At 29.6% G+C, this 11,912-nt stretch overlaps 2 protein-coding genes across 13 annotated transcripts; both read left to right on the top strand.

The window, feature by feature from the left end:
- Nucleotides 1-84: 84 nt before the first annotated feature.
- On the top strand, nt 85-2,765 carry LOC126841308 (ribonucleoside-diphosphate reductase subunit M2 B-like). Its single transcript, XM_050577696.1, has 7 exons — nt 85-386; nt 660-761; nt 838-1,020; nt 1,174-1,409; nt 1,483-1,711; nt 1,795-2,013; nt 2,093-2,765. Exons 1-7 carry the CDS (start codon nt 336-338, stop codon nt 2,252-2,254), a joined length of 1,182 nt encoding a protein of 393 aa, XP_050433653.1. The 5' UTR covers nt 85-335; the 3' UTR covers nt 2,255-2,765.
- Nucleotides 2,766-3,811: 1,046 nt separating this feature from the next.
- On the top strand, nt 3,812-11,405 carry LOC126841353 (putative uncharacterized protein DDB_G0277255). Of its 12 annotated transcripts, XM_050577782.1 has the most exons (6): nt 3,812-3,983; nt 4,127-4,188; nt 5,006-5,161; nt 5,476-8,752; nt 9,173-9,211; nt 9,635-11,405. In XM_050577782.1, exons 4-6 carry the CDS (start codon nt 5,602-5,604, stop codon nt 11,266-11,268), a joined length of 4,824 nt encoding a protein of 1,607 aa, XP_050433739.1. In that variant the 5' UTR covers nt 3,812-3,983; nt 4,127-4,188; nt 5,006-5,161; nt 5,476-5,601; the 3' UTR covers nt 11,269-11,405. The 12 variants fall into 12 exon arrangements, with proteins under 12 accessions (XP_050433739.1, XP_050433737.1, XP_050433732.1 ...); XM_050577780.1 differs by having other exon boundaries at nt 5,476-8,554; nt 9,173-11,405; XM_050577775.1 differs by having other exon boundaries at nt 5,476-8,554; nt 8,963-11,405.
- The last annotated feature ends 507 nt before the right edge of the window (nt 11,406-11,912 follow it).

Below are 11,912 nucleotides of genomic sequence, written 5' to 3'. Positions count from 1 at the left end.
CGGCGAACAGCTGACGGTTGTAAACAAACTGATAAAAGGCAGGTGAGATAGTGTGCGACTTTCCCGCGCTTAAACGTTGGTGTTCTTTGTATTTGGCTACGTTACGAACCTATAAATTATGTTATTCGACTGTGAGCTGACGGAGTAACTGTGTGTGTGTGTGTGTTTTTTTATGTAGTGTTGTCATTTGTATTTTGTTTCGGCATTAACCGTTTTGACTCCAGGAGAAAATAGATCAAGAATAATCTCCAAACCGTTTTATAATATTGTCTTGTTTTTCTGCTCAACCGTCAAGTACCTTCTTATTCCCGCGTTCTACCGCACAAGTATCAATCATGAATGCTGCTGTCAACAAAGAAAATGTTAATGGCTCGCTTCAAAGTCAGGTAATTTCAGATCAAGTTTTTATACATACTATAGTTTTCTTATTATAAAGTTTAAAATCGATGTGCTTTTCGTTTGCTCCATCGTCTTCGAAATTAAGAACACATTAATGGGTATATGTTAAAAATCACATTTTAGCAATAAGTAAAATACGGTAAATTATTTATCCGTTTGTTTGAAAAATATATTATCATTTTGTTGGAACAAAGTGAACGTCATATTTGGTTGGGGAATGTATATTAAGTTGTACTTATAATTTTATTTGTATTTTGCAGCACTCTATACTCAAAGGAAAAATAGTAAAACCGCCTACACAAGTATTGAATGAAGTCCACCAAAATGTATTGTCCCAACTGAAATCTCATGAAAATGGCCAGGTAATGTGTACATGACCGTGTTTTTACCATTTCCTAATGTTAATAAAAAAAATTATAACTTATTATTTTTGTGTAGGTTTTTGATTACTTGGAGTCGTTGGCTAAGTACAGAGTTAATTTTGATAGTACAATTGAGCCCTTGCTGAAAGAAAATCCGAGACGATTTGTCATATTTCCCATTATATATGATGATATTTGGGCAATGTATAAAAAACAGGAAGCTTCTTTTTGGAATGTCGAAGAAGTCAATTTAAAAAATGTATTTTATTTTACATTTTGTTCTTATTTTTTTTTCGGCTTTATTTAAGTTACTTTACCACCAAAATTATTTCCCCTTGTTTCTCTTTGTTCTATCTTCTTGGGATAGAATTATAAATTACATAATATTTATATTACACCATTTTTTATATAGGATCTGGACGATTGGGTTCAATTAACTGATGATGAACGCCATTTTATTTCTCATGTATTAGCATTCTTTGCTGCTTCTGATGGTATTGTAAATGAAAATCTGGTCGAGAGATTTTCTCAAGAGGTTCAAATTACTGAAGCCAGATGCTTTTATGGGTTCCAAATAATGATGGAGAATATTCATTCAGAAATGTATAGTCTCTTAATTGATACTTACATTAAAGATCCAAAACAAAAGTAAAACTATATATAATGGTTTTTATTTATAATTAATTTACTAATGATAAAACTATAAACTTACTTTGTTTAGAGACTTTTTGTTCAATGCTATTGAAACTTTACCTTGCGTAAAAAAGAAGGCTGACTGGGCCCTAAAATGGATTTGTGATAAGAAAGCAACATTTGGAGAACGACTAGTTGCATTTGCCGCCGTAGAAGGAATATTTTTTTCTGGAAGTTTTGCAGCAGTGTTTTGGTTAAAAAAGAGAGGATTAATGCCCGGTTTAACATTTAGCAATGAATTAATTTCTAGGGACGAGGTAAATACTCTATATATATTATGTCTTTATTAGTTCCTTTTAAATTATTTTTGTTTAAAAAAACCTATATCTATGTGTTTTAGGGCTTACACACAGATTTTGCTTGTCTATTATTTAAACACTTAACCCAGAAACCACCTCAAGATATTATTATTCACATCATTCGAGAGGCTGTCGGTATTGAACAAGACTTTTTGACAAATGCTTTACCGGTTAAGATGGTTGGCATGAACTGTGAAAAAATGGCAACATACATTGAATTTGTGGCTGATAGATTATTGGTAGAATTGGGATGTCCTAAGGTTATAAATTGATTTAGTTCTCATTGTGTACATTTTTTATTTAATAACAATTTTTAAATTAATTTTCATGATTTTTTAGATCTTCAAATCGTCAAATCCATTCCCGTTTATGGACTTAATATCTCAACAAGGAAAAACCAACTTCTTTGAAAAGAGAGTCGGTGATTATCAAAAAGCATCGGTCGCAATTCCTGATATTCCTAACATAACTACTATGAATATTACAAATGAAGACTTTTAAATTCCTTATATTATGTTGAACTTAACAAGACAATTACCATAAAAATCGAGTTTTATGAGATGTAAATTGCTATTTGGAAAACCATTAAGCATATAAAAATGTATATTATAGAAACAAAGAATTTTATATTGTAGTTGTGATTAGTTTTATGATTTTTTTTTTTTGAAAAATCGCACAATGCATTTGACTATTATATGTTTATATAGAACATTAATTATACGTACAAGTTGTTTTAACAACTAAATTAATATCACGGTAGTATTCTTGGTAATTACAAACATATTTATTTTTTTTTAGTTTTGCATAACTCGTTATCTTATTGATGTATAGTTTTAATGACAACATGATGATAACCAATAGTTCCAAAATATGTATTAAGAATATAGTATACTCGTATAATTACTTTCTAATTTAAAATGATAAACCATTTAGAAAAGGTGTCTACAAGGATTTTTGTGGTGTACAAACGGAGATTGATAAATAAAAGTTAGTAATTTTTGTAGTTGTGTTATTTCATTGATCTTTTTTTATTTTTTTTATAGTCAAAATTATGACCAACTGTATAAGTATGTCAAAAACTTGTGTAATGTATTTTTTACAATATGTTTGCTGATTTTCTCTCATAATAAATATATGATCGCCTGAAATACTGGCAGCCATTTTGCTGATATCGCAAGTTGCTGATTTACCTGTTAATTTTATTTTGTCATAGCTAAATTAATATTCCCAATACGATTTATGAATAATAATTGAGTTATTAACTTGATCCACGTTCACTGTAACCATGGTTGTTATTTGGATTCGAATACTTGGTTTTTGAATATTCGAATAATTATAAAATTATATACATTTCTAATTGGATTGTAATTCCAGATAGATTTCAAAATATTTTCAGGCCTATTCTACCCATCCCGGACTGATCTAGTCTAATAATATAAATGTAACTGTCTGGATTGACCTGAACTTAGTAGAACTGAGTTAAAACTATTTTTTGAAACATCAAATCGAGTTGGGTAATATTTTTTATTGTTACGCTATCTTAAATCTCTAGTTTTGCCTGATTTTTTTTTATCTATTTGGTTCAGATCATGTGAAAATTAGACTTGTATTATAGAATTTATAAATTCAAGAGGACGTCATAACCCAATTTGTTAACGTTAAACCATACCTACGCAGAATACGTTTTACTCGCTCCATGATGATTTAGAGCAAAAATATCTATAACAAAAACGAAAGATGACAAGACTTTTATTGCATCATTTTTGAACATAATTTCATTTCAATTTTCCTCTTTCCTCTTTAAGTTCTATTAAGGATTCTGATTTCTGGCTTTATTGTGGTTAATTATGTTTCGGATAGTAATAACTTAATACTATTTATTATTGCCATAATGGCTACACTGGGCTTCGGCATCAACCATCATAACCATTTTAACGACGGTCATAACCATAGTGGTAACTTGAACAATATATATCATCAACCGATGACCGAACAACAACAAAATTGTTGAATTCAAAATGTTTGTCCGTTAAGGCTTATCACTAAACATGTTATAGAGGGAAAAATAGTAATACAATGCAACGCCAATAAAATTATTTTAATTGATGCGCCGTGTAAAATTTATTGTGTTTACTATTCCATTTAATTTTACTTTTTAGTGTCACAAAACTGATTGCCATTACAGAAATATAATAATATAGGAGCCGGATGAGTGTTCTTGTTTATGGAAGTGAGTTAAAGAAAGTTAACAATATAATCTACCAATAATAACATTTTATTTATTTAAAAAGTAGTTTTTTTTTCTTTATACGCTTGGTTTTCTAATTATTATATTAATATAATGTTTAATGAATAATTTGTTGGTTATTCCAGTTAATTTAAGATCTGAAGCATGGAAGTCGAAGATGACACATCTAACATGTCTGATGATTTAAGTAAGTACACGCCTACTTATTAATAATTAGGTATTTTTCTTGCACTTACATTTTAGTGAGTTTATATTAACTTGAATAACATGACAAGTTTAATGTAAACAGGTTATTAATTGAAATGTTGTGAATTAAAATATGGAAAAAGCATAAGCTCTGGCTAATAATACTATTAAATAAATACCTACCATAACAAATTGTTTTTTTTTTTTAAATATTTTATTTAAAATATAAGTATTTTTGTTTGTAGGTTATTGATGATGCATTTCACTTAAAAAAATAATAACTATACTATAAGATTCGTAGGTTTAAAGAAACAATCATGTCTATTTTTTAATTCTTTAGATTACTTCAATTATGATGATATTGATGACATTATTTTAAAAGACAATAATGACAATATTACTGTTACAAACTGTCAAAATGACCACAATTAGAATAGTATTTATCTTAAATTTTTTTATCAACGTTAATTTTTTGTTATTCGTTTTTGCAAGCCTATAGCCAAAAATCTAAACAACCTTTTGCATCATGCTAATTATTTAAGGAGGAAATTTTAATACAATTTTTTTTTTAAAGGAAATTAAGTGTAATTAGAAAATTGTGTAGGTGTACATTTTTTGACAAGTTGATGTTTGTTGAGATAAAAGCAAAAAACCTATTCTTCTCATATTGAGCAGAGTAAGCATACACTTAAACAATGATGAATTTTAGTTTGGTAATAAGTACCCTAAAAAGAACAGCTGAATATAATAAACAATTACTTATCTAACATATTATGATTTGTCATTTTAATAGTGATTTATGTATTTACTGTTTTTAGATCATCAAGTTTTGCAGGAAGCTGGTGAGAATAAAAAATTTAATGCAGAATCGTCGGTAGGAAGATTTACGAAGGATTCTTTAACTGCAAAATCGAGTGATTCTTCAATCACTACTAATATGTTGATGGATACTGATAGCTCGATTGACACTATCGGTAAGTCTAATGGTTTTGTTAATTTTATTTGTTTAAATAGATAGTGGTAAAACGTAAAAAATTACTTCATGTTTATAAACAAATTTTATTTAACAGCGGTTGTCATGATGAATTATATTTAGGTAAATTTCATTCAAAAAGTTGAATGGTAAATACTTGGGTTTATTTATGAGTAAAACAAAAATATTGCGATTTTATGGTAGAGTAAACAGTTGAAAATAATAAACAACTACTTATCTAATCTATATGCCTGTATCTAACATCTATTATTTTTTTGAAATTTGAATAGTGATTAATATGTTCATTGTTTTTAGATCATCAAGTTTTGCAGGAAGCTGGTAATAATAAAACATTTAATGCAGAATGGTCGGTAGAAAGGCTCTACGTTGGAATCTTTAACTACAAAATCAAACAATTCTTCAATCACTACCAATGTATTGATGGAATGCTGTGGAAATCCATCAGACACACTTGCTGGTAAAGAACAATTTATGGTTGTTGGGAATATTACAAAAACTGACTTAAATGAATCAAGTTTTCAACTAGATGACACTAGACATCAATCAATCCTTAAAACTACAGCTTTTCAAAAAAAATTTAAACTGTCATCTCATAACTTTAGCAATATGTTTGATAATATTTTTGATGATGACAGCCAAATGGAAATGACACAAAATAGCACAAGTATAAAACCATTTCATAAACGTAAGCGTTTGCTACCACCAAGCGATAATAATGACTTCAGTATTTCGAGCAAATGTGACACTACTGGACAAGATAGTTTAGAGCTTAGTATCGCTTCTCCTCGGTTGCGCTTCTCTCATAGAAATAAAAATAATAGTAAGGCCGACATGTTAAATTATAGTATGTCCTCTGTAGAAAATGGCTCTGCTAATGACGATCGGGAAGTTAGTGTCGAGCAAAGAAATAAAAACCTTCATTCAGATTTCAAAAAACCCATTGATATATCGTCACTGGTCGTTGATATCAATACAAATGATAATTCCAGTGTTTTAGACAAAACTAACTTGAGTACTACTCAAACGATCACTGATAACTCAAACAAAGTATCTGATTCAAGTTTAAATAACACTACTAGTGGTACATCTGATATGGAATTAAACTCTGAAAAGACAATGTTTAATAATTCTTTAGTGTCTAATATTAATCAAATTTCGATGTGTAGTTCTATAGATATTCCTAGCCTGAATCATACATACGATATTCAAGATAATTGCAATTCAACTCGTATCAACTCGCTACACGTATCCAAGAGCAACAAAACAATGAACATAAACTCTCAAGAAACACTGAATAATGAAACTTATGTTTTAGAAAATACTAATAATAAATCTATACATAATACTGAAAAATCAATTTCCGATTCATCTGTAACAAGCAAAAAAAATGTTCTATCTGACACTTACACTGTTGAAAATAATAAAAATGAAACTTATAGTGTTCCGAAGTCTGAAGACAAATCTTCCAATAACTCAACAAAAATGTTGCATGATATGTCTAACATTTATGACCAGCCAAAATTGTCCGAACGGAAACCAAATTTTATCCGAAAACTCCAATTAGGCACCGAAGTCATGGATTATAATATTGAGAGTACCGATGTTGATAATAGAAATAATACTATGTGTGATAGCGTAAATGAAACAGGACACCAATCAAGAAAGTTTAAGCCAAAGAAAAACCTCCGTAACGCATATTCTGCTGCTTTCGATAACATTATTAATAAAACGCAAGATGACAATGATCAAACTATGAACGAAAGTGTTAAAATGTCTGAATCGTTAAGTGGTCAGCAACAATTATCCGATTCGATTCTGATAACTTCTGTCAATAAAAGTATGGTAAATGATGTAACAAATTCATCCTTCATAAAAGATTCTAATGTACTATTGGATGCAGCTATTGAAAAAGAAATAACAATACCGGAAAGTTCTATTTTGTTGAATTACAATATCAAAGGTCATAGTAGTTTACGCAAATCATCAAGTAAATTTAACTTCAGTAGAGTAAAGGATAAAGACTTGACCAGTACACTAAATTTCTCAAATGTATCTTCTAACTCACCGAAGAGGTTAACTAGCAAATTTGATTTTATTAGTAAAAAAAATAGTACTCTGGTAATAGAAGAAGCACAAGACAATGACATTTTTACAATTTCAGTACATTCTGCATCAGACCTAATGTCTAACACAAGTAATAACGAGACAAAATTAAATACTCATAATTTAACTGCCGTCCAGAGTAATGAAAGTCTTATGAATGGCTTATCGCAAACACCAGCTCATCGTTTTACTAACAAACATAATATAGAACCACAGTCTGAAGTATTCAACAATTTGATTGACGATAGCTTACCGTGTGACGTTTCTCAAGATATGTCTAAGCGTATGAAGTTTAATCGGAAAGAGGTGTTAGACAGTAACTCGTTTATGTTTGATGGAATAATTACTGACAGTGAAGAAACCAAATCGGTATTGCAAAATGAACCAATTATAAAACAAGATTCACCAGTAGATGAAACTGCAATGGCTGAATCTAATATTTGTGATACTAGCAGAAATAGAAGTAAATCTTGTATGGAAACCGAGGAGAATAGCGAATCTCAGTATCAGTTGTCTTCGCCTGGTTTGTCTCAGACACCTAAAAATCGTTTTGTTAATAAACCTAGTATTGGCCAACAGTCGGGAGTATTTAGTAATTTGATCGATGACAGTTTAGATAGTAACGATTTAACTCAAGATATGTCTAAACATATCAAATTTAATCGTAGAAATGTGCCAGATAATTCATTTATGTTTGATGGGATAATTACTAATAGTCAGGAGTCGAATACCACAAAATCAGCATCTTTAATTGAATCAAATTCTATACATGAAAAGAGTGACTCTTATGCATGTGAAACTGATGAACATTTTTCAAATGAAAGTACATCTGGCAAAGAAGCAAGGGATTGTTTTGAAAACCAATGTCCAATGTCTTTAGCTAATTTATCAGAAACAATGAATACGAGTAGTAAATTCCCAGAGCCAAAAAATACAACTATTAACGATGGAGAAGTATCTCAAAGAGTTCGAAAAAAAAGATCATTGTCAAAGAGTTTTTCAGAGGAAAATAAAACAATAACTAATGATAAATCTGATAATGATGTATTACATTTGATGAATAATACATCCACGTTTCCTTTTGACGGGCCTAAAGATGTTTCTTTTGGAAGTGATCAATCAATTAGAAATGATGTAACAGGTATTTCATTAGATTATGAGTACTCAGTGACCAGTCGGAAACAGAGATCTGCTTCCAAAAGTTTTTCAAAAATACACCACAGGAGTATGTCTCGTGTATCTAATAGAACTATACTTAATAAGACTGAACCTGATATGCTCAGTTTGAATAACACTTCAATGTTTTCTACAGATAGTTCTAATACAAATTCAGATACAAATGTTTCTGTAAATGATAGCGCTTCGGTGACTAGCCGTAAAACCAGATCGGCTTCCAGAAGTTTTACTAAAGATAACAATATTACTATGTCTGGTGTATCTAATAAAACTATAAATAATAAGAGTGAACCTGATATGCTCAGTTTGAATATCTCTTCAATGTTGTCTACAAATAATTCCAATATAAATTCAGATACAAATAATGTAACAAATGTTTCTGTAAATGATAGCGCTTCGGTGACTGGCCGTAAAACAAGATCGGCTTCCAGAAGTTTTACTAAAGATAACAATATTACTATGTCTGGTGTATCTAATAAAACTATAAATAATAAGAGTGAACCTGATATGCTCAGTTTGAATAACACTTCAATGTTGTCTACAAATAATTCTAATATAAATTCAGATACAAATAATGTAACAAATGTTTCTGTAAATGATGGCGCTTCGGTGACTGGCCGTAAAACCAGATCGGCTTCCAGAAGTTTTACTAAAGATAACAATATTACTATGTCTGGTGTATCTAATAAAACTATAAATAATAAGACTGAACCTGATATGCTCAGTTTGAATAACACTTCAATGTTGTCTACAAATAATTCTAATATAAATTCAGATACAAATAATGTAACAAATGTTTCTGTAAATGATGGCGCTTCGGTGACTGGCCGTAAATCCAGATCGGCTTCCAGAAGTTTTACTAAAGATAACAATATTACTATGTCTGGTGTATCTAATAAAACTATAAATAATAAGAGTGAACCTGATATGCTCAGTTTGAATAACACTTCAATGTTGTCTACAAATAATTCCAATATAAATTCAGATACAAATAATGTAACAAATGTTTCTGTAAATGATAGTGCTTCGGTGACTAGTCGTAAAACCATATCGGCTTCCAGAAGTTTTACTAAAGATAACAATATTACTATGTCTCATGTATCTAATAATACTGCAAATCATAACAAGTCTGAATATGATTTACTTACTTTAAATAACACTTCAATGTTGTCTATGGATAGTTCTAAATCTTTGACAAATAAAAGATCTATTCCAGCTGATGTTGATGAAGATAAAGACATATCACCTAGTATTGGAAAAACAAGATCATCATCCAAAAGTTTTTCAGAGGAAATTAATATTTCACCTATGTCCAATAAAACAATAACCAATGATCGATCGGAATATGAATTATTGAATTCAATAGTAAATGAAAAGTCAACTGGTTCAAATGTAACTCAAGACCTTTCTCTTAAGAATAACCAGTCTTTAAATTTGACAACTAATAACACTATTGTTTCGAAAAGATTAAGTAGAAAAAATCGATCTGTTAATTCAATTTTAAATAAAAACAGTTTACCTACTAATACCCGAGACGTTGCCTCTGATGATAATTTATCTGCAAGTAAAGATTTTACTAGATCAACAGTTGAAGCTCAGAGTAAATCATTTTCACAAACGGTTGAAACTTTAAATCCAATAAACACATCACTTGGAGGTGCCGATCTTGGGTCTACATCATCGCCTTTAAGTTCAAAAAGATTTTCAACCAAAAAAAACCTAAGAACTCCAGATAGTATATTTTCAAATTCAAGTAAAAGGCAATCGAAATCTTTAACAGTTCAAAGTAATTCTGTTCGTTTGACTAGGTCATTATCAAAAAAAATTAAAAATCAAGCAACAATTTCATATTTGTCAAATATTTCATTAAACAATGTTTCGGGTAATATTAAATCAAGAAAAAATTTGACACAAAATAGTTCTTTTCGCAAATCTACTAGACGTACTAATGCTGAAAATGAGTTAGGGCCGTTTATAACAACATCAGTTTCGGTATCAGAAAAAGAAATGAGAACAGCAAGAAATACATCGTTAAATGGCAGTGTTCATTCCCAATCTGATGACTCCATGTTATGGGCAACAATAACTGATGATGATACGAGTAACATTTCTTGTGCATCTAATGTAAATGGTACTCCGGTAAATGTTAATAAAACCATTGCAGAACATATAAATAACGCCATTGGACTTATGTCGGCAAGGAAACGTTCTTCTGTGCATCCAGCAGTTTTTGAACTGGAAGATCTGTTGACTAGATCGTTCAGAAGAGTTTCATCTAACGGTAGTCCTTCAATTCTGACTAGAGCATTAGGTAGGAACTTCTCGAATGATTCATTATGCTCGTCTATGACGCTCTCTGATAGTATTGACCAGCAAACATGTGTCGAAGATAACGTAACAATGCATTTTAAATCTTTGTATAACAAAGAACCGTGGATTACAAAACGGCTGTATAATTTTCTGGTAAGCAAACTGGAGCCGAAATATAATATTTACTCAATGAAACATGCTGAGAAGTTTGTCAAATATTTAGCATCTGTACTGAAAGAAGTACGAAAAGAAAATGTAGATTTGCAATTGTATACAAACATGTTGAGATATCATATGGCTAGGTATGGAATGATCATAGATACAGCCGATTATATCGGATTTTTGTGTGATTATATACCAAAGCTAGAGTTTGATAAATTATTACCTGGTTGGGATCTTGCAACATCAGAAGTTAAATTCGATCCATATAAAACGCATGTGCCTCTTATGGAAGATAAGGACTTTTTGAACGAAGTCTTCAAACACCTTAACTGTTAATATCAAACTTTTGCTAATGCTTTACAGTACTATGTGAAGTTTGTTACTTGTTTAAATGATTATTAATTATATTTTTTTAAATAATTTTTTAGTTTTTATTATAATAATTATGATATACTGTTTTTATTTTTAACTAAATTTTTAATAAGATACAATTGTTCAGTTGATATAAATCAGAATTAAATTATGTAATAGTGATTTATTGAAAATAAAATACTGATATTGTCCTCATTTTTTGTTTGGTATAATTAATTATATATATTATATAATGTAAAATATGTTACTGGACTTAAAAATATAACTTATGGTGAATTTTTGTGTGTAACATGAAAACTTTTAACCAATTATGTTTGGAACAAGATTTAGTATAGTAGAATTGATATTAGAATAATTTGGAAACAAATAGTTTTATTGAAATATGATTTTTTTAGTTTTTCCAAAAATACAGTTTTTATGAACAAAAAAGAGGTTATAATTAATGTTACAGTATTAATATAAATATGGCCTTATGATTATCATTTCCTTTTTTTACTAATGGTGTAAGTTTTCCCTGTTGAGTTTTAAAAGTAATTTCTACACAAATGTAACAAAACTTGTCAGGGTCATTTTTACACTTTCTTGACATTATTCAAGAATCACTTAAC

Source organism: Adelges cooleyi, unplaced genomic scaffold (assembly GCF_023614345.1).
Source record: "Adelges cooleyi isolate 19-005CV unplaced genomic scaffold, UGA_ACOO_1.1 ACOO_flye_CR_arks_rails_tigmint_CR_PRNA_381, whole genome shotgun sequence".
NCBI classification, from domain to species: Eukaryota; Metazoa; Arthropoda; class Insecta; order Hemiptera; family Adelgidae; genus Adelges; species Adelges cooleyi.
Note: the sequence above shows the minus strand (reverse complement) of the source record. Positions and strands in the feature narration are given on the sequence as shown.